Source organism: Aegilops tauschii, chromosome 4 (assembly GCF_002575655.3).
Source record: "Aegilops tauschii subsp. strangulata cultivar AL8/78 chromosome 4, Aet v6.0, whole genome shotgun sequence".
Taxonomy (NCBI): domain Eukaryota; kingdom Viridiplantae; phylum Streptophyta; class Magnoliopsida; order Poales; family Poaceae; genus Aegilops; species Aegilops tauschii.
In genome coordinates, this window is record NC_053038.3 from 446,004,653 (window position 1) to 446,032,396 (window position 27,744).

General features: G+C 45.3%; 1 protein-coding gene and 1 pseudogene across 10 annotated transcripts; both read right to left on the reverse strand.

Annotated features, from left to right (window-relative positions):
• The window catches only part of LOC109741339 (ATPase 10, plasma membrane-type-like), a 58,611-nt pseudogene extending 35,602 nt beyond the window's left edge, over positions 1-23,009 (reverse strand).
• Positions 23,010-23,692: 683 nt separating this feature from the next.
• On the reverse strand, positions 23,693-27,697 carry LOC109741341 (uncharacterized). 10 transcript variants are annotated; one of them, XR_012182391.1, is made up of 8 exons: positions 26,948-27,697; positions 26,201-26,508; positions 25,946-26,103; positions 25,612-25,831; positions 24,806-25,020; positions 24,580-24,732; positions 24,005-24,040; positions 23,693-23,900 (listed from the first exon to the last, which is right to left on the reverse strand). XR_012182391.1 is itself a non-coding variant. In XM_073496888.1 (8 exons), the coding sequence occupies exons 2-6, from the start codon at positions 26,203-26,205 to the stop codon at positions 24,592-24,594; spliced, it is 747 nt and encodes a 248-aa protein (XP_073352989.1). In that variant the 5' UTR covers positions 26,206-26,508; positions 26,948-27,648; the 3' UTR covers positions 23,693-23,900; positions 24,005-24,040; positions 24,580-24,591. The 10 variants fall into 9 exon arrangements, 3 of the variants coding, with proteins under 3 accessions (XP_073352989.1, XP_073352988.1, XP_040243354.1); XR_006662993.2 differs by having other exon boundaries at positions 25,946-26,111; positions 26,948-27,694; XR_006662994.2 differs by having other exon boundaries at positions 24,005-24,106; positions 25,946-26,111; positions 26,948-27,694.
• Positions 27,698-27,744: the final 47 nt, after the last annotated feature.

Genomic DNA, 27,744 nt, shown 5'->3' on the forward strand with positions numbered 1-27,744 from the left:
TTAGTATAAACCAATGCAAAACATTATCATTTTCTACTGTAACAAATCACTAAAATTATAATTAAACATTGCATACTAAATGCCTCTGCATATTTAATACTCCTATCCTCAAATAGAATCATTAAACAAGCAAACATATGCAAACAATGCAAACATAACAGCAATCTGCCAAAACAGTACAGTCTGTAAAGAATGCAAGATTCATTATACTTCCCTAACTCAAAAAATTATGAAAGAAAATTCCCACTGTAGTAAATTTATCAGAGCTTATTATGCAAAAGGTTTCAACATTTTATCACGTTCTGACTTTTCTAGGGAATTTTTCCAACAGCGGTAAACTTTCTGTTTTGAAACAGCAACATGTATACTTGCAAAATAAGCATGGTAAAGGCTATCCTTGACATTTTTATTGACAATAAAGATGCAAAACATTATTCTAAATAACATAAAGCAAAACTAAATAAAATAAAATGACGCTCCAAGCAAAACACATATCATGTGGTGAATAAAAATATAGCTCCAAGTAAAGTTACCGATGAACGAAGACGAAAGAGGGGATGCCATCCGGGGCATCCCCAAGCTTAGGCTCTTGGTTGTCCTTGAATATTACCTTGGGGTGCCTTGGGAATCCCCAAGCTTAGGCTCTTGCCACTCCTTATTCCGTAGTCCATCGAATCTTTACCCAAAACTTGAAAACTTCACAACACAAAACTTAACAGAAAATCTCGTGAGCTCCGTTAGCGAAAGAAAACAAAACACCACTTCAAGGTACTGTAATGAACTCATTCTTTATTTGTATTGGTGTTAAATCTAGTGTATTCCAACTTCGCTATGGTTTATAAACTATTTTACTAGCCATAGAATCATCAAAATAAGCAAACAACACACGAAAAACAGAATCTGTCAAAAACAGAACAGTCTGTAGTAATCTGTAACTAACGCAAACTTATGGAACTCAAAAAATCTATCAAAATTGGAAGACCTAGATAATTTGATTGTTGATCTTCTGCAATTGGAATCAGTATTTTATCACGTTCTGGTTATTTTAAATAATTGTTTTCGTGAACAGAAAGTTTCTGGAATTTTCAGCACAAACATCTAGCCATTCTTGCAACAATTTAGTTTCTAAATGCTTATGCCTCTTGCAATATCTATATTTCCTATTCGGTGTGTACTTGCAAACCAATGCACTCCACAAAAATTGACATGTTTATAGGAGACATTTTCATCATAACTAGTGCAATCATCATTAATACTATGGATATTCAAAGAGTTTATACTAACAACATTGCAATCATGCTCATCATTCAAAGATTTAGTGCCAAACATTTTAATGCATTCTTCTTCTAACACTTTGGCACAATTTTCCTTTCCACCATACTCACGAAAGATACTAAAAAGATGAAGCGTATGAGACAAACTCAATTCCATTTTTTTGTAGTTTTCTTTTATAAACTAAACTAGTGATAAAACAAGAAACTAAAAGATTCGATTGCATGATCTAAAGATATACCTTCAAGCACTCACCTCCCCGGCAACGGCGCCAGAAAAGAGCTTAGTTGACGGGGTGTGAGTGCCGCTTAGCTAGCCTCCCCGGCAATGGCGCCAAAAAAGAGCTTGATGTCTACTACGCAACATTCTTCTTGTAGACGTTGTTGGGCCTCCAAGTGCAGAGGTTTGTAGGACAGTAGCAAATTTCCCTCAAGTGGATGACCTAAGGTTTATCAATCCGTGGGAGGCGTAGGATGAAGATGGTCTCTCTCAAACAACCCTGCAACCAAATAACAAAGAGTCTCTTGTGTCCCCAACACACCCAATACAATGATAAATTGTATAGGTGCACTAGTTCAGCGAAGAGATGGTGATACAAGTACAATATGGATGGTAGATATAGGTTTTTGTAATCTGAAAATATAAAAACAGCAAGGTAACAAGTGGTAAAAGTGAGCGTAAACGGTATGGCAATGCTAGGAAACAAGGCCTAGGGTTCATACTTTCACTAGTGCAAGTTCTCTCAACAATAATAACATAATTGGATCATATAACTATCCCTCGAGATGCAACAAAGATTCACTCCAAAGTCACTAATAGCGGAGAACAAACAAAGAGATTATGGTAGGGTACGAAACCACCTCAAAGTTATTCTTTCCAATCAATCCATTGGGCTATTCCTATAAGTGTCACCAACAGCCCTAGAGTTCGTACCAAAATAACACCTTAAGATACAGATCAACCAAAACACTAATGTCACCTAGATACTCCAATGTCACCTCAAGTATCCGTGGGTATGATTATACGATATGCATCACACAATCTCAGATTCATCTATTCAACCAACACATAGAACCTCAAAGAGTGCCCCAAAGTTTCTACCGGAGAATCACGACGAAAACGTGTGCCAACCCCTATGCATAGGTTCATGGGCGGAACCCGCAAGTTGATCACCAAAACATACATCAAGTGAATCACGTGATATCCCATTGTCACCACAGATACGCACGGCAAGACATACATCAAGTGTTCTCAAATCTTTAAAGACTCAATCCGATGGGATAACTTCAAAGGGGAAACTCAATCCATTACAAGAGAGTAGAGGGGGAGGATCATCATAAGATCCAACTAAAATAGCAAAGCTCGCGATACATCAAGATCGTGCCAAATCAAGAACACGAGAGAGAGAGAGAGAGAGAGATCAAACACATAGCTACTAGTACATACCCTCAGCCCCGAGGGTGAACTACTCCCTCCTCGTCATGGAGAGCGCCGGGATGATGAAGATGGCCACCGGTGAGGGATTCCCCCTCCGGCAGGGTGCCGGAACGGGATCCCGAGAGGTTTTTGGTGGCTATAGAGGCTTGCGGCGGCGGAACTCCCGATCTATTATGTTCCCCGAAGTTTTTAGGGTATATGGATATATATAGGTGGAAGAAATACGTCAGGGGAGCCATGAGGGGCCCACAAGGGTGGAGGGCGCGCCCAGGGGGTGGGCGCGCCCCCCTGCCTCGTGCCTTCCTCGTTGCTTTCTTGACGTGGACTCCAAGTCTCCCAGGTTGCTTTCTTTCCAAAAATAACTTCTCCAGAAGGTTTCATTCCGTTTCGACTCCGTTTGATATTCCTTTTCTTCGAAACACTGAAACAAGGGAAAAAACAGGAACTGGCACTGGGCTCTGGGTCAATAGGTTAGTCCCAAAAATAATATAAAAGTGCATAATAAAGCCCATAAACATCCAAGATGGATAATATAATAGCATGAATACTTCATAAATTATAGATACGTTGGAGACGTATCAGTATGCTCCACATATTCAGGTGCTCATCAACTCCAAGATGGGCACATGCACTTATCTCTTCGACAAGGAGCATTTACCCTTGAGACCAGACTTTGAGGACAACACTGTTGTCATGAATGAAGAAGATCCTACATCTGTGCAAGCACAAGAAAAGAGAGAGAAGGCAAATGCTGAGAAGGCTGCAAGGATGCCAAGTATTGAAGAGGCATCTCAAGTGTTTCTGAAGAGCAAACAAGATCAGCTTGGATATCTGATTCAAGCAACTTTGAGGATTGAGAAGGGCTTGGCCACCCTGACCCAAAATCAGGAGATCTTGGAAAGGATCATTGAAACAAAGTTCTATGATCTTGATCTTAAAGTGACTGAGATGCAAACAGCTATTGAGCAACTCCAAGAAGAAGCTGAGGATAGGAAAGGGCAGGCTACCACAAATGCCTTTCAGAGAGTGCCCAGAGGTCAGAGGTCTGTTGCAGTGCCCATGGCTGACACTAGAGCTACCACATCAGCACCAGCAGCTACAGCTTCAGTGCCACCTCCAATTGCCACTCCACCAGCTCCAACAACTTCTACAGATGCATTCGTTCGCAGAGTCCTCTCAACACCACCTCCCGAAGATCAAGCCTAGAGAGACACATAGCACTATGCATTTTCAAACTTTTTGGTAACTTGTTGCCAAAGGGGGAGAAATGTATAGATCATAGGCTTCGAGACAGAGTGTTTTTGCTTCTTTGTCTCTCTTGCTATTTGGTTGATACTCTTGTGTGTGCTTGCTTAATACTCTATGTCTGTGTGTGAGATACTTGTATGATCATGTGTTTGATCATATTCCACCTTAATGCTTATGCTTGGATGATATCATCTTTTATATCTCATATATGATCATTCACTTTGCTTGGTGATGAGTGCATGTTTTTTCCATATATCATCTTGAGTGCTCCACCAAGATGTATGTGACATGGAAGAGTAACCCATCATCCTAATCGATTGTGCATTTGCATTCAAAAGCAAATTTTAAATAATGCACAAATTTAGGGGGAGCTCTAGCTTATCACATACTTCTCAAAGCGACGATGTATTTAAATCTTATTATCATTTGTCGAAGCTTTGATCTATATGTTGTCATCGATTACCAAAAAGTGGGAGATTGAAAGTGCAACTATCCCTGGGTGGTTTTGGTAATTCCTAACAACATATAGCTCATTGAACTAATGCTATTTCAAGATGATCATTCAGAAAGTTCAATGATTGGCATGGCATGGATCAGGAATGTGGACCCCTCAAAATGCTAAGGACACATATTGGCTCAAGCTCAAGACTCTTCATTTTCATTTTAGTGATCCAAGATCACATTGAGTCCATAGGAAAAGCAATACTATTAAAAGGGGATGAGGTGTTGCTTAATGGCTTGCTTGCTCAAAATGCTTAGTGATATGCTCCAAAAGCCCTCAACCACTTTGTCATATCCACATATGTCCCAAACCAAAAGTCAAACTCGGCCCTACCGATTTGATCTATCCGGCGCCACCGAGTTCATTTGACATAGCCACTGCCAGAAACCCTAGTCACTTCGGTCTCACCGATAGGGATCTCGGTGTCACCGAGATGGTATTGCAAACTCTCTGTTTCCCTTCGTAACATTTCGGTCCAACCGAAATGAGCGATCGGTCCCACTGAGTTCACAATGCAAACTCTCTGTTTCCCTTTCGTAACGTTTCGGTCTCACCGAAATGAGCGAATCAGTCCCACCGAGTTTTCCTGACCAACTCTCTGTTTGCCTATTACATAAATCGGTTCTACCGAGTTTATGTGATCGGTCTCTCCGAGATTACATTATGCCCTAACCCTAATGAAATCGGTCCCATCGAAAAGCCTAACGTTCACATTTTGAACTGAATCGGTCTGACCGAGTTTTATGATTCGGTCCCACCGAGTTTGGTAAATTGTGTGTAACGGTTAGATTTTGTGTGGAGGCTATAAATACCCCTCCACCCACTCTTCATTCGTGGGGAGAGCCATCAAAATGTGCTTACACTTCCAGCATAAATTTTCTGAGAGAGAACCACCTACTCATGTGTTGAGACCAAGATATTCCATTCCAACCACTAGAATCTTGATCTCTAGCCTTCCCCAAGTTGTTTTCCACTCAAATCATCTTTCCACCAAATCCAAATCTGTGAGAGAGAGTTGAGTGTTGGGAGACTATCATTTGAAGCACAAGAGCAAGGAGTTCATCATCAACACACCATATATTACCTTTTGGAGAGTGGTGTCTCCTAGATTGGTTAGGTGTCACTTGGGAGCCTCCGACAAGATTGTGGAGTTGAACCAAGGAGTTTGTACGAGCAAGGAGATCGCCTACTTCGTGAAGATCTACCCTACTGAGGCAAGTCCTTCGTGGGCGATGGCCATGGTGGGATAGACAAGGTTGCTTCTTCATGGACCCTTCATGGGTGGAGCCCTCCGTGGACACGCGCAACCGTTACCCTTCGTGGGTTGAAGTCTCCATCAACGTGGATGTACGATAGCACCACCTATTGGAACCATGCCAAAAATCTCTGTGTCTACATTGCGTTTGCTCCCTTCAAACTCCTCCCATTACCTTCACATGCAAATGTTTTACATTCTGTTGCTATACTCTTAGATTTGCATGTGTAGGTTGATTGCTTGACTTGTGCTAAGTTGCTAAAATCTGCCAGGACTCAAAATTGGGAAAAGGCTAGATTTTTATTTGGTCAAGTAGTCTAATCACCCCCCCCTCTAGACATACTTTCGATCCTACAAAAGGTAGTGATTTGGCCCCCAAAACTATGCAGGACCTGCTGATTGTTGATGTTGTCACGGCGAATTGGAGTTGTCGTTGATTTCTGCCGATTGATCTTCAGCCCTATTGAAAGGATCGATATAGTTGACTAGAGGGGGGTGAATAGGCAACTAACAATTTTTAGCTTTTCTTTACCAATTTAAACTTTGCATCAAAGTAGGTTGTCTAGATATGCAACTAGGTGAGCAACCTATATGATGCAACAACAACAAGCACATGAGCAAGCAAGGGATATAACACAAATAAGCTTGCACAAGTAAAGGCACGAGATAACCAAGAGTGGAGCCGGTGAAGACGAGGATGTGTTACCGAAGTTCCTTCCCTTTGAGGGGAAGTACGTCTCCGTTGGAGCGGTGTGGAGGCACAATGCTCCCCAAGAAGCCACTAGGGCCACCGTATTCTCCTCACGCCCTCACACAATGTGAGATGCCGTGATTCCACTATTGGTGCCCTTGGAGGCGGCGACCGAACCTTTACAAACAAGGTTGGGGCAATCTCCACAACTTAATTGGAGGCTCCCAACGACACCATGAAGCTTCACCAAATGGACTATGGCTCCGCGGTGACCTCAACCGTCTAGGGTGCTCAAACACCCAAGAGTAACAAGATCCACAAGGGATTAGTGGGGGAATCAAATTTCTCTTGGTGGAAGTGTAGATCGGGGCCTTCTCAAACAATCCCAAGCAAATCAACAAGTTTGATTGGCTAGGGAGAGAGATCAGGCGAAAATGGAGCTTGGAGCAACAATGGAGCTTAGGGTTGGAAGAGGTGGTCAACTAGAGGAAGAAGACACCCCTTATATAGTGGAGAACCAAATCCAGCCGTTATCCACTTAACCAGCCCGCGACCTGCGGTACTACCGCCCAGGAAAAGCGGTACTACGGCAAGGCCTCACGGTACTACCACGACCGACCGCGGTACTACCGCTGCTACGGCAGGAACTAGGACAGGCCTGAAGCGCTGAGGCTGAGGGCGGTACTACCGCTCCCCCTTGCGGTACTACCGCAAGGCAGGATTGGCCTAGCCTAGGAAGGGTGCGGATGAATAAAAATACATCCGTGCCAACTTCTGCTAAAAACAATCGATGCAAAAATCCGACACGGTACTACTGCACATGGTGTGCGGTACTACTGCGCAGGGAGCGGATGTAAAAAATTACATCCGCCCCTACTTCCGCTCATGTAGCTGTGCCAGACCAGGACTCACGATACTACCGCGCGCGTGGGGTTGTACTACCGCGTAGGGCGCGGACGTAAAAAATTACATCCGCTCCTACAGCCGCATGAGCAGCTGAGTCTGGTCTGAGGCCACGGTAGTACAGCTCCGTAGAAGCGGTACTACCGCGGGCGCCTATGGTACTACCGCAAGGGCGTGCGGTACTACCGCAGGGGCCTGCGGTACTACCGCTCCGTGGAGCAGTACTACTGCATGCCCCAGAACAGCAACACTAGGAATTCTTCTCTCTGCATAGAAATGAGGAAAATGGAGGATGCTCCAAAGCGCAAGGGGAAGGCGGTGTATAGGAAGGAAACGTGTACGTGATGATTCCACCTGAACCTTTCCGAAGCAGACCCCCTCTTAATAGTACGGCTTTCCTACGACTCAACTCCACCGAAAAGAAATGTAGAAAAATGTCGTCTTCAATAGTCTTCGAGGGGCACCAAACCATCTGTGCCTGGCGATGAAACGTCTGAAAAACTCATGGCACACGATTCGTCCGCAAAAGCATTGTCATCAATCACCAAAACACTTTAGGGATAAATATGCCCTTACAATCTCCCCCTTTTTGGTGGATTGATGAAAATACGGGATTTGCACAAAGGGAAATGATATAGAGCATAGGCAAACCCCACATCTCTAAAATATAGACGGGCGCCCCCTAGATGTGTGCAATCTAGATAGGTGCTTTGGGCTGCACGTCACACATACTAGGATCAACACTCCCCCTATATTTTACAAACAAGGCATATCTTGCAATAATAAGGTTAACACTAAGCAAGATAGCAAACAAGAGCATAACATAAATAGCACGATATATCATAAGCTCACTTAGATACGATAGAGTGCATATGTCTTACACCATATGAAGGATAAGTCTCACAAGCGCAAACCAAACCAAAGCAAACGAGGTTCAACAGAAACGCAAACGAAACTACACGATAAAACGACTCGCAAATCCTACACTCTCTCCCCCTTTGGCATCGAGACGCCAAAAAGGCAGAGAGGACACCTACACACAAGGGGTGGCTCAAGCGGAGTAATCACTCGCACGCTCCTCGTCAGACTCAGCAGCGAGGATGGTCTCCTCGAAGTCCTCCTCAGAATCAGTATACTTGAAGCCTTGCTTCGCCATCCACTCAGCCTCTGGAGTGATAACCTCCTCAGAACCGCCAGAAACTTCCTCTCCAAAGACCCTCATGATCTTCTTGTGGCGGCGGCGACTCTCCTTGGAGGCAACGTGAGTCCTGTACTGCCCCTTTGCCTGCATGCAGAACAGAGTCTTCATCTTGTCCTTCAGTTTCTTGGCCCACGAGGGCTCGGAGGAGCGAGGGGCAAACCCAGCAGCGCGGTCCTCACCAGCATCCTCCGCCTCAGCCTCCTCCCCATCACCAGCCCTCTGAGCAGCCGTCACCTCAGCACGAGTAGTAGTGTTGGCCCACTTGGGCTTGACACGGAGACTGATGGACTCATGACGAATCTAGTCTGGAGCAAGAAACTCATCACCAGAGAACAGCTTCTCCCAAGTCTTGGAGATCAACAGAAACAGGTACGGTCCATAGATGGGTACCTTGCGGTTGAACACCGCGAACCGAAGCTCACACCACATGATATGTGAGACATCAAGTGGTTGAGACTGAGACACACGCGCCTCCTCACACAGGAGCATCATATCCACCAGATAGGCATGCACCTTGTCCTTGTCACCAATGCGAGGGAAAAGAGAGTTGCGGAAAATGCGATACATGATGTCCAGAAATGGGTTCAGCACCCAGATCGTCTTGCCACTGGGAAGCGTCTTCGCAACATAATACTGCTGGAGCCTGTTCTTGCCGGCTGACTCAGGGTTGGCATGAGGGCGAACACCAACGGGTGTGTTGAGCCCCTCATCAGGTACGTGGAGCAGATCCATGAAGTCCTTCCAGGTAGCAGTCCACTGACGTCCATTGGTCATCCAGGTCATCCTTTGATCCTCCCCAGAGTGAAAGTGAATTGAGGCAAAGAACTGGCAAATAATCTCAGGGTCATAGTCCAGATGAAAGGAGATCACATGTTCAATACCAAACTGCTCCACCAAGTCCAGAGCCTCTCCAAAGTAATCACGGTGCTTGTCCTGCCTCATGCGATTCATCTCAATCCACTTGACATCCACATAAGTATTTTGCTTGGCCTTGATCACATCCAGATAAATGAGAGTCTGCTGCTTGGTCCAAAGCAAGTCATTTCCTCTGAAGATAGCACGGGCATTCACATATGGGTTGATCTGCCTTCGAGGGATAAACTCAGAAAGTGGTATCTCGTCCATGCCCTTTGCGGGTTCCTTGTACTTGCTGGCGGAGGACTTGACATTGCGCTTGGGGGCACTGGAGCCCTTTGGAGCTTCATCTTGATTGCGCAGACGCTTGGAGCTAGTGTCACGACTGGGATTGGAACGGCGAGCAGGAGCACCTGAGCCACCACCTAAGACACAAAGCAAAAAAGCACAAACGAAAACCGAGAAGAATCAATGCAAAGACCTTAGCAAAGCAAGGGAAACATGAAGAAAGCATACATGGTAATTGCCAAGAAGAAGATTGGACAACAACGGTAGTACTGCTAGGTCGCGCGGTACTAAAATTTTAGTACCGCTCCTAGTCGCGGTAGTACAGCGTGAAGGCACGGTAGTACCGTGGCTCGGAGCGGTAGTAGAACTTTAGTACCACGGCTCGTGCGGTAGTACCGCACCTGAGGGGCGGTAGTACCGTACAAGCGGTAGTACCGCACCGGAGATGTGGTAGTACCGCATCGGCGTCAGATCCGAACCATTTGAATCTGAGAAAAACCAGAAAACGAGGCGGTACTACGGTTGATCAAATCTACCACGGGACAACATATCAAGTATAATTTCTACGCAACACTACTCGCCTACATCCTACTCTTGCATAGATTTGGCCTAAAATCTCAAGAACACATGCATCTCCCCAAAAACCTAGAGGCAAAAGAACGAACAAAAGAGAGAGGGATTTGGGGAGAAACCTTGTTCCATGGCAAGAGGAAGTGGTGGGGAACGATCCCACCGGTCGGAATCGGAGGAGAGCGGCTGGAGACGGAGATCCGGCAAGGGTCTCCGGCGCCGTTCTTGAGCAGGAGAGAGACAGGCGATGGGGAGAGAAACAGACGAATGGGTATGGGGGAGTTGGAACTCCCCCTGCCCGGGTCTTAACCCCCATGCGCACTCGTCAGCACGGTAGTACCGCATCTCATCGCGGTAGTACCGCTCGGGCGGAAGTACCGCATCGAAGCGGTAGTACCACTCCCCGGGCGGCAGTAAAAAATTACTGTTGCACTAGGTGCGGAAGTACCGTGCGCTCCACTTGCGGTAGTATCGTGGCGTGCCGCGGTAGTACCGTGAGCTCAAGAAGATGCATGTTTCAGACAAAAGAGAAAGGGTCTTTGCTCAAGGAAACTTCAAGCGAAAGAAACACCACAAGAACACGCTCAACACGAAGAAAGAAAGGCAAGAAGCAACAAGGACCAACCACGATACACAATCTCTCCAAGGAGAGGGCGGTGGCCGGAGCCACCTATGTTTGAGTCAATTGGTATGGCACCGCGAAGAATTATCCTTGGGCCCATGACCAAAACTCGTCTTTGAAGCACAAGTACCATCAAAAGTGGCTAATGTGAAAGAGCTGATCAATTTATGCATAATGGGGGGAGGGAGAGTTCATTGAGAGAACAACACTCCCCCTATGTCCATGCCTACACCTAAACATGATAACAAGTTGAATATGGTGGGGTGTGCAAGGGTTCAAGCCACATTGCTCAAATCAATGATATTTAGCTCATGCCTTAACTCGCGAAATCTTGCTTCATCCAAAGGCTTCGTGAAAATATCTGCAAGGTTATCATGAGTGTTGACATAGTTGAGCTCGATCTCCCCTCGCCTAATGTGATCCCGGATGAAGTGATACCAAATCTCAGTATGCTTCATCTTGAAGTGTTGCACCAGGTTGAAAGAAATCTTGATGGCACTTTCATTGTCACACCAAAGAGGCACTTTGTCACAAATGACACTGTAATCCTTTAAAGTTTGCCTCATCCATAAGATTTGTGCACAACAACTACCGGTAGCCACATACTCCGCTTCGGTGGACGAGAGAGACACACAACTTTGCTTCTTGGAAGACCAACTCACCAAAGAGCAACCAAGAAATTGGCACCCTCCGGAAGTGGACTTCCTATCCACTTTGTCTCCCGCCCAATCGGAGTCCGAATACCCTACAAGCTTGAAGTTTGCTCCTCTTGGGTACCATAAGCCAAAGTTTGGGGTATGAGCCAAATATCGAAAGGTTCGCTTGACCCCCACAAAGTGGCTTTCCTTAGGTGCGGCTTGAAACCGTGTACAAATTCCCACACTCAACATGATATCTGGTCTAGATGCACAAAGGTAAAGCAAGGATCCAATCATGGAACGATATACCTTTTGATCCACCGCTTTACCATTGGGATCAATGTCAAGTTGGCACTTGGTGGGCATTGGAGTGGAAGCCGGCTTGACATCACTTAGCTTGAATCTTTTGAGCATGTCTTGAGTATATTTTGCCTGGTTGATGAAGGTTCCTTCTCTTCTTTGCTTCACTTTGAACCCGAGAAAGAACTTCCACTCTCCCATTGAAGACATCTTGAACTTTGAGGTCATGAGTGTGGCAAATTCCTCATTGAAAGCTTTGTTAGGGGAACCAAAGATAATATCATCAACATATAGTTGGCACACAAACAACTCCCCTTTGACCTTCTTAGTAAAAAGAGTGGGGTCGATTAGCCCCACTTCAAATCCACGGTCTTGTAGCAACTCGGTAAGGTGGTCATACCACGCATGTGGGGCTTGTTTAAGGCCATAGAGTGCCTTATTGAGTTGATACACATGATCGGGAAAGTAGGGATCCTCGAACCCGGGGGGTTGCTTGACATATACCAACTCATTAATAGGACCATTAAGAAAAGCACTTTTAACATCCATTTGTTGCAACTTAAAGTTGTGATGGGAAGCATAAGAATCAATAAACGAATGGATTCAAGGCGAGCAACGGGAGCAAAGGTTTCACCGTAGTCGATACCCTCGACTTGGGAGTAGCCTTGTGCCACCAATCTAGCCTTGTTGCGGACGATGGTCCCATTAGCATCTTGCTTTTTCTTGAATATCCACTTGGTTCCAATGACATTGTGGTTCCCCGTTGGCCTTGGAACCAATCTCCACACCTTGTTGTACTCGAAGTTGTTGAGTTCTTCATGCATGGCATTAAGCCAATCCGGATCTTCGAGCGCCTCATATACCTTTTGGGGTTCAACACAAGAGACAAACGCGTGATGTTGACAATAGTTTGCCAATTGTCTACGAGTGCTTACCCCCTTTTGGATGCTTCCAAGTACATTCTTCATGAGATGACCCTTGGTGGAGAGCTTGGAAGCAATCTTGGCGGCACGACGCTCCAAATCCTCCTCGGGGGTGAGTCGAGGAGCGGTCACTTGATCATCTTGAGTGCCGTCTTGAGCTTGTTCTTGATATTGAACTTGCTTGGAGGAGAGAACTTGGCCTTGGGCATCACTAGGTGTTTCAACACCATCTTGAGATTGATCTTGCCCTTGGACTTGTTCATGAGGTTGAGGGCCTTCATTTTGTTCTTCGGAAGCGTGTGGGCCTTGGGTTGGTGATGGCTCCACTTGAGTGGAGCATTGTCCTTCTCCTTCGGCCACAAGGGGTTCCTCAATGGGTAGGATAAAACCAACTCCCATTCTTCTTATGGCTTGGGGAGGAATTTCATCACCTACATCACAAGTGCCACTTTGCTCCACTTGGGAGCCGTTATTCTCATCAAACTCCACGTTACACGTCTCCTCAATAAGACCCATGGACTTATCAAGGACACGGTAAGCATGGGAGTTTGTAGCATAACCAACAAATATGCCCTCATAAGCTCTAGCCTCAAATTTAGACAACCGAACACCTTTCTTGAGAATGAAACACTTGCACCCGAACACCCGAAAGTACTTGAGGTTGGGCTTGTTACCGGTGAGTATCTCATATGGAGTCTTGTTCAAGCCTTTGCGGAGATAGAGCCGATTTGATGCATGACACGCGGTGTTGATGGCTTCGGCCCAAAAGTTGTATGGAGACTTGAACTCCTCCATCATGGTCCTTGCCGCATCCATCAACGTCCGGTTCTTCCTCTCCGCTACACCATTTTGTTGAGGGGTGTATGGTGCGGAATATTGATGCTTGATCCCCTCATCACTAAGAAACTCATCCAAGGTGTAGTTCTTGAACTCGGTGCCGTTGTCGCTTCTTATAGTCAAGATCTTTGCATTGTGTTGACGTTGGGCTTCATTCGCAAAGTCAATGACGGTTTGTTGGGTCTCGCTCTTCCTCTTGAAGAAATATACCCATGTGTATCTTGAATAGTCATCCACGATCACCAAGCAATACTTTCTACCCCCAAGACTATCAAAGGATGGAGGCCCAAAGAGATCCAAGTGAAGGAGCTCCAAAGGCCTCTTCGAGTAAATGATAGTCGTGGGAGGGTCAGCCTTCTCATGTACCTTTCCTTCGATACAAGCACTGCAAGCACGATCTTTAGCAAAACTAACATTCGTTAGTCCACGGACATGGTATCCCTCGAGAAGACTTTGCAAAGATCTCATATTGACATGGGCTAAACGGTGATGCCAAAGCCATCCCATGTCAACTTTAGCCATTAGGCATGTCGCGGTCTTAGTGGGTCTCTCCGAAAAGTTAATCACATAAAGACCGTTCTCGACATGCCCAACAAAGGCTACTTTAAGAGTCTTGCTCCACAAGAGGGCCACGGTATCAATATCAAAGAAAGTGGCAAAACCCATGAGTGCAAGTTGACGAACGGAAAGTAAACTATATGCAAGGGACTCAACAAGCATTACCTTCTCGATTGTGAGATCATGAGAAATGACAACCTTGCCATGCCCCAATACCTTAGAGGACGAGGCATCACCCCACTCGACATTGGTGGGCATAGATGGAATCTTGTGAACATCCACCACCAAGTCCTTGCTCCCGGTCATATGATTAGTTGCTCCACTATCAAGCAACCATGATCCCCCACCGGAAGCAAACACCTACAAGAAATCAATGCTTGGTTTTAGGTACCCATTTTGTAATGGTTCCTTTGATGTTAGTAACAAGGGTCTTAGGAACCCAAATAGACCACTCAATGTACTCATAAGGAGAACCAACAAATTTGGCATAAACATGCCCATCACTTGCATGGCACAACACATAAGAAGGGTTAAAGTCGCCGGCTTTGTCGGAAGGGGTGGCATTGCTTTTCTTGGCACCACCACCCTTCACATTGTTCTTCTTCGCCTTGGAAACACCCTCTCCCTCCTTCACAAAGGTTTTCTTAAGAGGGGGAGGTCGTTTGGTCTTGTCATTCTTCTTCTTGTTCTTGGGCATGGGTGCGAACCCAATCCCTTCCTTGGCCACAACTTCCTTTTGGTTGCTCAAAAGGTCATTGAGTTTCTTCTCACCTTGAATGCACGACACAAGGCCTTTCTCAAGTTGCTCCTTCAACTTCGCATTCTCCTCAAAAAGATGCACATGCTCACAACAAGGGTTAGTAGCATTTGCATTATCAATTAACACCATATGAGGAAAGGTGGCTTTCTCCTTGGTTAGCTTCACTTGGAGTTGATCATGAGACTCCTTGAGGCTAGCATGAAAACCTTTCAAGGCCTTGTGAGCCTTGTCAAGTATATCAAACTCCTCCTTGAGTCTAGCAAGATCAACCCCAAGTTTGGCCTTCTCGGAATTTAGCACACGAGATACAACAAGAGCATGATCAATATATTTCTTTAATTTAGCATGATCATCGTTATGTGACTCCTCAAGAGCCAAACGAAGACCACGCTCTTCTTCAAGAGCATTGGAAAGATCCAAAATCTCATCGGCATAGTCACGACTATGCCCCTCCATCTTAGAGATGGTATCTTCGTGAGCCTCGATCATGTCATTGGCTTCACCAAGTTATACCAAGAGGGCAACGAAGTGCTTCTTGGGTTTACCTTTGAGTTTATTCATAAAAGACTCAAACTCATTCTCCTCCACACTAGACCCCTCATGTTCATAAATGCAATCCGTCAAAGATGGATTATTAATGATGGTAGTTTTGATGTTGGGGGTTACCTTGTTGGTGGCTTTAGCCATGAGACACTTCGCGGTGATGTTCTCATTAGGTGAGTCGAAGAGAGAAGCCCGTGGAGTTGTTGCAATGGTAACGGAGGCCATGGCAACCGACTCACCATCTTCATCATCATCATCATCATTGTACTCTTCTTGTACCACCAACGCCTTGGGAGGAGCCTTCTTGGTGAAGTTGCTCTTGTTAGAGAAAGACTTGGCCTTGTCCTTTCGGATGAGCTTGCCACCATTGTCTTCTCTTCTCTCATATGGGCATTCCGCAACAAAATGGCTCACATTGCCACAATTATAACAAGTCCTCACACGTTGCTTGACCTTCGTGCCACTTGAGTTGCTCTTGTTGAAGTTGGGCCTTGAGTTCTTCTTGCTTCAAAATTGCCTTGAAGCAAGAGCCATGTGTTCATGATAAGCATACTTTGTATCTTCGGGATTGCCTTCCTCTTCTTCCTCTTCTTCTTCTTCTTCAACACAAACCTTGGCCTTCAATGCAAGGTTGGGCTTCTTTGCCCTTTGAGAGCAAAGCACCGCATTGTCGGCGGTCTTGTCCAAGATGCTCATAGCCACAAACTCATCCAAGACTTCACTTGAGGACAAAGTGTGGAAGTCCGGCCTTTGACGAATGATGGAGGACATGGCCTTGTGGTAAGGCATCATTGCCTTGAGGAATTTCCGCTTGATCCAATTTTCATCTGTGTCCTTGCTTCCATGATCTCGGAGTGAAACCACGAGTTTGGTTACTCTCCGATAAAGCTCACGAGGTTCTTCATCCTCTTTCATTGCAAACTCGTCGGCTTCATCTTGCACCACTTCATAGTTGGAGCGTTGAATGCTTGCGCTTCCTCAGTAGAGGGAAACAACTTGGTGCCATGCATCTTTGGCCATGTCGTAGGGCCGGAGGTGAGGAAGATCTTCGGGTGGAATAGCATCTTGGATGATGAAGAGAGCATTCTCATTGAATTGATTATCTGTGGCTTCTCTAGGAGTGAAGTTGCTTCGGTCATGCAGATAGAAACCTTCTTCAATGATTCTCCAAAGATTAGTATTCACATGATTTAAATGACGCTTAAACCGATAGACCCAAGAATCAAAGTCCTCATTTTTCACAATCTTAGGGGGAGGACCGACATGATTCAAATGAGTAGAAGGAATCGGTCCACCATAAACAAGTGGAGGTTCCACATGGGCAAAGATGCCGGTACCATTCTTAACACTAGAAGAAGGAGCTTTTTCACTAGTAGCTTCCCCTTGTCGGAGTTAGCATCCGTCACCTTGTTAGTGGGATCACCCACTTTCAACTGTGCGGTGGAAAGTTTAAGCCCTTCAATGAATTTATTAAACATGCTTTCAACCTCGGTCGTCATGGAGGTTTTCAATGTGTCCAAAGCCACATTGAATTCCTCACGAGAGACCGTGGTTCCCCATCTCCCGTAGACGATACCGGATTCACACCAGAGTGCTCCTCCACACCGTCTACGACGTCAACCATACTCTTTGGACGGCAAAGTCCTTAATAAATAGACGAGGCTCTGATACCAATTGAAAGGATCAATATAGTTGACTAGAGGGGGGTGAATAGGCAACTAACAATTTTTAGCTTTTCTTTACCAATTTAAACTTTGCATCAAAGTAGGTTGTCTAGATATGCAACTAGGTGAGTAACCTATATGATGCAACAACAACAAGCACACGAGCAAGCAAGGGATATAACACAAATAAGCTTGCACAAGTAAAGGCACGAGATAACCAAGAGTGGAGCCGGTGAAGACGAGGATGTGTTACCGAAGTTCCTTCCCTTTGAGGGGAAGTACGTCTCCGTTGGAGCGGTGTGGAGGCACAATGCTCCCCAAGAAGCCACTAGGGCCACCGTATTCTCCTCACGCCCTCACACAATGCGAGATGCCGTGATTCCACTATTGGTGCCCTTGGAGGCGGCGACCAAACCTTTACAAACAAGGTTGGGGCAATCTCCACAACTTAATTGGAGGCTCCCAACGACACCACGAAGCTTCACCACAATGGACTATGGCTCCGCGGTGACCTCAACCGTCTAGGGTGCTCAAACACCCAAGAGTAACAAGATCCGCAAGGGATTAGTGGGGGAATCAAATTTCTCTTGGTGGAAGTGTAGATCGGGGCCTTCTCAAACAATCCCGAGCAAATCAACAAGTTTGATTGGCTAGGGAGAGAGATTGGGCGAAAATGGAGCTTGGAGCAACTATGGAGCTTAGGGTTGGAAGAGGTGGTCAACTAGAGGAAGAAGACACCCCTTATATAGTGGAGAACCAAATCCAACCGTTATCCACTTAACCAGCCCGCGACCTACGGTACTACCGCCCGGGAAAAGCGGTACTACCGCAAGGCCTCACGGTACTACCACGACCGACCGCGGTACTACCGCTGCTACGGCAGGAACTAGGACAGGCCTGAAGCACTGAGGCTGAGGGCGGTACTACCACTCCCCCTTGCGGTACTACCGCAAGGCAGGATTGGCCTAGCCTGGGAAGGGTGCGGATGAATAAAAATACATCCGTGCCAACTTCCGCTGAAAAACAATCGATGCAAAAATCCGACACGGTACTACCGCACATGGCATGCGGTACTACTGCGCAGGGAGCGGATGTAAAAAATTACATCCGCCCCTACTTCCGCTCATGTAGCTGTGCCAGACCCGGACTCACGGTACTACCGCACGCGTAGGGCAATACTACCGCGTAGGGCGCAGACGTAAAAAATTATGTCCGCTCCTGCAGCCGCACGAGCAGCTGAGTCTGGTCTGAGGCCACGGTAGTACAGCTCCGTAGAAGCGGTACTACCGCGGGGGGCTACGGTACTACCGCAGGGGCCTGCGGTACTACCGCTCCATGGAGCAGTACTACCACATGCCCCAGAACAGCAACACTAGGAATTCTTCTCTCTGCATAGAAATGAGGAAAACGGAGGATGCTCCAAAGCGCAAGGGGAAAGGCGGTGTATAGGAAGGAAACGTGTACGTGATGATTCCACCCGAACCTTTCCGAAGCGGACCCCCTCTTAATAGTACGGCTTTCCTATGACTCAACTCCACCGAAAAGAAACGTAGAAAAACGCCGTCTTCAATAGTCTTCGAGGGGCACCAAACCGTCTTGTGCCTAGCGATGAAACGTCTGAAAAACTCATGGCACACGATTAGTCCGCAAAAGCATTGTCATCAATCACCAAAACACTTTAGGTATAAATATGCCCTTACACCTATCACCTCTCCAAACAGGTTCAAAATTATAAGAAATGATTCCATCTCTTCTCTGTCCGAGTTCATGAAGATGATTGTGTCGTCTGCATAAAGACTAACCTGCAACTTGAGCTCTCTCCTAGGCAGGGGTTGAATCATTTGCTGCTGGACTGCTTCACCAATCAGCCGCTGCAACGGATCAATTGCAATGATGAACAGGAGAGGAGATAACGGGTCCCCCTGCCGAAGACCTTTCTGGTGCTTTATCTTGCTCCTTGGGGCATCGTTGAGTAGGAATTCAGAACTACAAGACGATGGCAACCAGGCGATCCAGTCCTTCCATATGGCACTGAATCCTAGCTCCTCCAATAGCTCCAATAGGTAGTCCTTGTGATCCATTATTAATGTGCAGGCTCAAATCAAGTGAGATGATTCAGAAACCTCTTTGGGATCAGAAAGCATGTTTATGATGGCCATATCAATTGCATCTTGATTATCATCGCTTGATGCTCTTGCAGCCAACAAGATAATCATGTCCTTATCCATTTCTCTGCTAAAAACCTGAAATTACCAAAAGGAAGCATGCACGCAGTGTTACACTGCTGATAAATCTCAGAATTCTCAGGATATTCTCTTTCTTTTTTTCCAACCGGGCTATCACCCCTTTCCATTAATTGCTTAACGGAAATATAAACTTTAGTACATAGGACCAGGTTCAACTAGGAAACAGAAAAACACACACCCGAATATGAGAGGGAAAGGGGTTTAGCGAGTTGGAGCACTACCAGGAAACCCGCCGCATATGCAAAACGGACATCTACTACAGGGCAAAAACCTGATAACACTACTATACTCCCTCTGTCCATGAATAAGTGTACATCTAGTTTTTGTCCTAAGTCAAAGTTTTAAAACTTTGACCAACTTTATAGGGAAAAACAGTAGCATTTATGACACTAAATTAGTATCAATAGATCCGTTTCAAAATGTACTTTCATAATACCAATTTGGGGTCATATATGTTACTACTCTTTTCTATATAGTTGGTCAAAATTTTAAAACCTTGACTTAGGACAAAAGCTAGATGTACACTTATTCGTGGATGGAGGGAGTACGCCTTAAGACCACGAACTAGAGATAAGACCAACCAAGAACAACCAGATCTAATGAGAACCCCCTAGCAGGCATCAAACCTCAGTGGGGGGAGGGGATGGCAGGACCAGATCCACGCCACGCCTTGAAAGAAGAGTGAGTATCCAGCATCACCCTCTAGATCTCGGCCTAAAACATAGCTTTGTCTTCCATCTTCAGCAGCCTTGTCTAGTAAGTCATCAGTGCACAAGCGGTAAAAACTGCCTCAAGAGGAGACCGGACAATATGATTATCGAAAGTAACTTTGTTGTGGGTGCACCAGATCCCCCAACAGATCTTGATTAGGTTTTTTTCAACAGTAAGGTGGTTACGAGGGAGGGTTCTGGTTTTGTCGTAGCAGAGAACATCCATTCCCGCCATTTCCTCAATGGCCATCATTCTCTTGGTGATGGCACCTTTCAAAGTTCAGAACAAATTCAGTGGTATATAACACATCGTCTGTTAATTGAAGAAAGGTGATGAGAATATCCAAACACACCTGTTGAGATAAGTGATGAGAACCTATTGCGAGCATGACCGAAATAACTGTTGGCATCCCTATGATCAGAATAACAAGCACATTGTTGATCCCTTCCCGGTACGAGTGGTGCTGGACCATGAACATGATGATAACCTCAATGAAGACACCCACAATAATCGAGTAGATACACAAGTTGCCTATGCAGGTAAGAACCTGAAATTTTTGATATGAAAATTCAGCTCTCACACCACTGCAACTAATGCTTGACACATCTAATACACGAGTTGTTCTATTCTTCATTTTCCTGAACAAGATATTATTGATCATGTGAGCAACCTGGGGATTCTCTCGGTACTAACAGGAAAGAAATTGTGAAATCAGTTAATGACTTGTTGGACTTAGAAGCTGGGAGGGCTTAAGAGTTTATTCATAACATTGCGGTTGTGAAGCCTATGAACGATGAGGAGATTAAAAACTTAGGAATTAATACTCTTGAGAGTCTTTGTGAGGATGTTGTGCCCGATTCGGGACAAGAAGATGAGGTAGATGAATCGGGGCAGGAGGGGTATGTGGCTCCTCTACAGCTGGATGACACTTTCCAAACTGTGTCAGATCATATGGACACGGAGGAGGTGCAGGATAAACCAAAATTCCTATAAGAGGAAGGTTTATCCTGCATCGGCAATGCATAGAAGTGCGAGAGTCAAATTCAAGAAAAAAATTCCATGATGACAAATGAAAGGAATCTTTTGGAATAGAAGAGGTCTAGCTGACTTGGCTAAAAGAAGGTTTCTTGCGGAAGCGTCACTTGAATACAAACTAGACTTTGTTGACTTACTGGAAACCGGCAGGGACAACTTCACCTCACAGTTTCTAGGCACTTTATCAGGTGGTGTCAACTTCGATTGGCATTGTTTACCCCCACGAGGACGATCCAGAGGGATCTTACTTGGGGTTAAATGCGAGACCTTAGAGGTCATGAACATCGTTCAAGGAGATTTTACCGTTAAATTTCGGGTCCGTTTGAAACTTGATAGGTTTCGATGGGCTTTGGTGGCTATTTATGGAGCGACGCAACCTAAATTTAAACCTGATTTCCTAGCGGACCTTGTAAGGGTCTGCGGGGATGAGAGGTTACCTATCCTAGTGGGAGGGATTTCAACATAATCAGGAGAAGGGAAGAAAGAATAATGATAACTTCAATGGAAGATGGTCATTTATGTTTAACGCGATTATTGAGAGTCTTAATTTGAGGGAGATTGATCTTTTGGGTAGATAGTTCACGTGGGCGAACTCGTTACCAAATCTGACTTATGAGAAGTTGGATTGTGTCCTTACCAGTGTTGATTGGGAAACAAAGTTCCCTCTTGTTACTGTGCATGCGCTGCAACGTGCAGTCTCAGATCATACACCTTTGTTGGTCGATTCAGGCGAAGCGACCCATGTAGGTAATAAGAATACCTTTTCCTTCGAACTAGCGTGGTTCGAGAGGGAGGATTTTTTTAGATATCATCGCAAGAGTGGTCCAAGGATGTTGGTGGGCACACTAGTGTTGAACGATGGCAGAATAAGATTAGACACTTGCGATAATTCCTGAGGGGTTGGGCCAGAAATGAAAGTGGGATTTATAAGCGAGAAAAGGAGAGACTCAGTCAACTGATTAACGAATGACGGTGTCCTGGACTAGGGGGTACTCACCACGTCATCTCCCGATCTGTTAGATTGGGCCGAGGACCCCCATGGCCGTATACTCTTGGGCCAGTTCGGACAGCTGCCGCATACAAGGAAGATTCCACAAGACTTGGCGATCAAGACAAGGACTCCTTCCCACCGGCGTATTCGGCTAGGACTCTTGTTATCCTAGGCCTCTGGTGCATTATATAAACCGAGGCCAGGCTAGTCGATATATAAACAACAATCATAATCATAGGCTAGCTTATAGGGTTTAGCCTCTACGATCTCGTGGTAGATCAACTCTTGTAATACTCATATCATCAAGATCAATCAAGTAGGAAGTAGGGTATTACCTCCATAGAGAGGGCCCGAACCTGGGTAAACATTGTGTCCCCCGCCTCCTGTTACCATTAGCCTTAGACGCACAGTTCGGGACCCCCTACCCGAGATCCGCCGGTTTTGACACCGACAATGAACTAGATCTGAAAGCTGAATCTAGCTTGCTCAACGTCACTGAGCATACGGCTAAAACTAAGGCCGAACAGAAACTTTGGGTTCTTCTTAGAGAAGAGGAAATGAAATGGGCCCTCGGAGCTAAGGTGCTCAAAGTGGTCCAGGGGGATGACAATATAGTGTGGAAGATTCAGCACAACCGGGAGTCCAAGTTAGACTTTATGTGGTTTTTGTATTATATTATTTTGCCTAGTTCTTGAGAATGAAACCACTTTGAACAATTTATTACGTTGATCGTCTTGCCTGAATGCATACACTTGGCCAATTAATTTTCTTGATTGTCTTATTTAAGTGTATTGTGGGTTCTATTTTTTTTGTTTCGTTTAAAAATTTCAAATCCTGAATCCGCCATTGAGCCGATGAGCTCCAGGATTTCAACAAGGTCGTCTGTGAAGGCACCGTAGAAATAGCCATGAGCCAATACAGGTTAATTAATTCTCAATCCTCGCGTTAACCTGTTCCATGATTCTCAACTTCCGTTGGATATTACCGGCCCGCTCTGAAGTCTGAACTGAATGCCAAGCTAAAACTGACATAAGTCTGTCGATCGGTACCCCGCATGCAGCAACTACTTGATGCAGGACGTCCTGGAGCACGGGGACATAGGCATACAGTACGCCATCGTGGATCAGCTCATGACGGAGGTCGCCAGTCTGTCCTGCCACCAGTACGGGCACTACGTGGTGCAGTCTTGCATCCTGAAGACCGGCGATTACCGGGGCGAGCTGCTGCGGCGTCTGATCCAGGAGCTAGGTTGGTTCGACCACGTTGGCCTTTTTCTTCTTGAATTTATCCATCTTGACTCATTTGCTCGAACATGGCATGCAGATGAGTTGTAAACGACGACAACTAAAATTTGCTTAAGTCCATAGAAATATGCTTCCAGAATAATTGCAAAGTTCCCTCACAAACTTCCTTTAATCACCCTGCGTACATTATGGTTCCGATATTCATTCCATGTGTCCATATCATATGGCATGCTTCCTTTCATTCCATACTTGTTACCGTCATGAAAAATTAGATGAGGCGCCTGTGTGCTAACGTCATGGCAAATTATGTGTCGATGAAAATTAGATGCGGAGCATGTGTGCTAACTAGATGGAAACTTATGTGTCGATGAAAGACTGAAGCATAAATATTGACAACATTTAAAAAACAAAAGGCAGCTCCATTGCAGACCTTCCATGGAACTAAAATATGAAACATTACACCATTACGGACCCAAAGCACCAAACTTCCGAGCAGCTACAACCAAGTCCAAAGCAAAGGGCAGGTCCATACATTCTACTATTGCAGCAACAACATCCCAAATTATGGTGCACGGCGAGTTTAATCCTTCTCCAAGATACTAGAAACTGAATGAGAAAAAAAAGACAATTCTCATAAGATGCGGCACTACAAGCTGCAGAAAGCAACAAAAACATGCAATGAGATTAATGGCCAAAGGATATGAACTAACCTAAAGAATAGTTATGCCATGCAACATCAAGGAGTTCTGAAGGAAAACAACTCATCAATGGAATTTCTTTTTTGGCAATTCGGCATGTACTCCCTCTGTAAACTAATATAAGAGCGTTTAGATTACTAAAGTAGTGATCTAAACACTCTTATATTAGTTTACGGAGGGAGTACATGATAAAAACAAATTGAGCATCACCTCCCAAAAGGGAACAATGGTAGGATGACAGAAGTTACTAAATAAAACATGTCAGAAGCATATATTTTCATTTCTAACAATGCATCCTCCTGCACTATACTTCAAATTTAAAAAAAAACATATTCGGTTTGAGAACATTGGTAGTTGATTGATCATAAATGACACTAGTGCTTAAATGTCTAGCAAAATTTGAAATCGATTGCCCTAACACTTGATCCAGACTCTAGTTGATCAACTAAAGAATCATTACCATGCAGAAAAATGCAACCGTGCAGATTGTAAGAATACTATAATGCTTGAACCTAATGAAACACCGAGGACACTGATGAGTAGTGAGATCAAGCATTACCTAAATCAAATTAAATTTATCTACGTACCTGAGGGGTTACTCAAACCAGCAGACGACGCCTAGCAGGCACAATGTATTTCGCGCTTCCCTGGCCACACTCTCCCTTGGTCAAACCACCATCCTCTCTCTTTGCCAAACCAGCACGCACTCTTGCACCATCCAATTTTGCCGGAGCAGGGCACTGAAGGAGAATAATTTCAACCACACAAAATACCAACCACACAAGATACCAACCACACAAGATATAAAATTACCTTGTATATATATCTTAACCTAGCCTCCTCCTTCGCCAGCCTAGCCTCCTCATCCTCGATGCATTCAGGTACATCTAGGCCAGGGATAACATCACACCGTAGATCAAAACCGCAACATGGTGAGCGCGGGGCAGTGTGGCCACCTTTGTATTTATCAGTATCAACAGGGTGCTTCAAATCAACATTTCCATAACTCAAGCAACCATAGCATTGGCCTTGGGCAAAAAAAAAAGTGTGTAAAAAGTCAATACATATGGCTGGGCATGAACTACCTTAGATGTTAAAAGCTCAAAGATAACAAATAAGATGAAGGGCAGATAAATGTGAACCCCAAACTGTATAACAGAAATTAATCTAAAGTGGAAGTAATACCGTGATTTATCATTTAATTACCAAATAACCAACTAGGCAAAAAAAACATGTTTAGACTCTCAGTACATATGGTTGCCTATCTAGCTTATACATATTTAAACTTTAGTAAAGCTTGGGACCATGACACAAGGAGCAACCAAACAGGTCAACCAGAAAAAATGTGACCCCAAACTGTATGAATAAACAGAAGTTATCTAAGGTGGAACAAAAACCATTGAGCAGTCATTTCCTTACCAAATAATCAACCAGGAAAAATAACAAACATGTGTAGGAACTAGAATGTCGCTACTTATGGCTGGGCACGAACTATATTAGACATTAAACACTGGATGAGATGAAGGTAAAAATGAAACAAGGGGCAACCAAACACGTCAATCAGATAAATGTGAGGCCAAACTGTATGAACAGAACTTAATACAAGGTGGAAAATATACCACTGTCAGTAGGTTTAACCATGCATAAACAACTGAGTACATATACATTTTCTCCTTTAATTTGTCTGACTTCAGCAGAAAATAGATTGTTGACGCCACTCTGCAAACCATCTTCTCCTTTGGTTTTTGTAGCCAGATTGATATGATAGAACCTAGTCACTTTCTCCCCCTCAACAAATTCTCGGAAGATAACAACATCATCAAGTTCATATGCAAAATCCTGAAAAGGAGGCATGGATTGTGTCAGCAATTAGAACATGAATATAAGAACAAATAAGACAATCCTGGTAAGAGGACCGGGAGTGAGAGCGGGCAAGAGGGAGAGAGAGTAAACCCCCAGAAGATGGTGATCTTCATTGTATTTGTCCAGTAACGCTTGAACCAATAAGCTGATATTCCTATGTTCCGCATTGCCTTTAGAAGATTTCTTCCTTGTGCCATCAGGCCAGTGAAGGGCATGTAATATACCAATCTCAGCATCCGAAAGCCCATCTGTGCACCTAGTTCAGGTCAGAGTATTCTATGTGTCAGTACATTGTAATTTCCATTAATTATGATGAAAATCCATAACAAAGTTGAGAAAACGCACATCATTGGAGAGCGCAGCTCGTCAAGATGGCTAGTGATAGCGTTCTCAGCTTCCTGCAAGCTCTGAAATGGCCCGCCCAGACTAGGATACGTTGGAAAGAACCCTCAACATCTATTCTGATGAAAAACTGTATATGCCAACCAGAAGGATTGCGAGCGAAAATAGGCGGAGATGATTGCCTTGACACTGGCAAGATGTCATGAGTTAGCGCCTCTGGCTGTGTGGAGGAAGATGAAGTGTTGGTGTTCTTTGGCTCTAGCAGTGGCGTTTCCAACTGCTCAGGCACATCATAAGAAGGGTACTCGCACCTGAAGCGAAACATGGTTAGAAGGTTAGTAGACAATTTTTTTTTAATCTTCGGCACATCATAATGGGGGTCAGGAATAGACATTTTAACAGATGCTACATGCTCAATGGAACAAGCTCGATGATTTGAAGAATAACTTAATTTATCACGGGAGATGCATGCAGAACACATGAAGTTTAATCGATCAATAACAGAACCCCAAGAGAAAGAAGAAAAGAGAGAATTGTTTTTTCTTCAGTATCTATCTATATACCAGAACCCTCCATCCCATCAGACTTAAATTTGTTTTCTTGATAATTAGATGTGTGAAGAGAGAAATACAGCTACTGTTACCTCCAGTATTCCTAGCATGCATAAATCTGGGAGGCTTGAGCAACCAGCATAGTGCCCATGTTGCTTGAGATACAGTCGAGAGAGGGAGAGGGCGATAAAGTTCATACTGTGGAGGTTGCGGCCGATCGTAGGGCCTCGTCTGGATGTCGGAGCAGGCTATTTCCATGCGTACATCTGCTACGCGTTGAGATATCTCATCGACATCCGTGGAGAGTTGTCCATCCCCGTCAGGGTAGTCGGAGCAAGTGACTTCCATGCGTGCATCTGCTACGCGTCGACGTATCGCATCCAGGTCGGTGAGTGTAAAGGGGCGAGGCTTGCCTGGAGCGTAGGGGATGGGTTCGGGTTGTGGAGGCTGCAGCTGACGGTGGAGGGGAGGGGAAGGGGTTGCAGGGGGTCGGCTGCATCTGATTCTGATGGTGGAGTGGAGTGGAGTGGAGGGGGTTGGAGGTAGTTGGGTCGTGGAGGCCGCATCTGATGCTGGCTGGGGTTGTGGACGCCGCTGCGGGTGGTGGAGGCGACGGGCGGCGTCCTCAGCGGCCGCCTGACGGCGCCGGATGTCGGCGAAGATTTCTTGGACAGGCCGTGGCGGCCGGCCCTCCGATCCGCCGGTGACGAGAGTCCCATCGTCGTCAGTGTAGACATCGATGTATTGGCCATCGGGAAGACGAATCGTGGAATGGCCAGGACGACGAAATATGGAATTTTCGCCGGCGAGGAGTCGTCTGAGCGGCATGGAGAATTGCCGGCGACTTGGGGGAGGCAAAGGGGAAGAAGATGGGCGAGGGGAAAAGGAAGGAGCTTTCCTGGGGAGACGAGGGGAAAATATCTCGACCAGTTCCAGTTGTCTCAAATGGGCCGTCACTCATTGATCGTTGCTTTTTTTTTAGGGTCTCATTGATCG

Bases quoted from the DNA above. Each gene is read 5' to 3' on its own strand.
- LOC109741341 (XM_073496887.1), bottom strand. The intron at 25,832-25,945 runs GTTTACTCTCTC...CCTCCTTTTCAG, and splicing joins AAGATCACCATCTTCTGGGG to GATTTTGCATATGAACTTGA. The intron at 25,021-25,611 runs GTATATTTTCCA...TTTTTGCCCAAG, and splicing joins GGTTAAACCTACTGACAGTG to GCCAATGCTATGGTTGCTTG.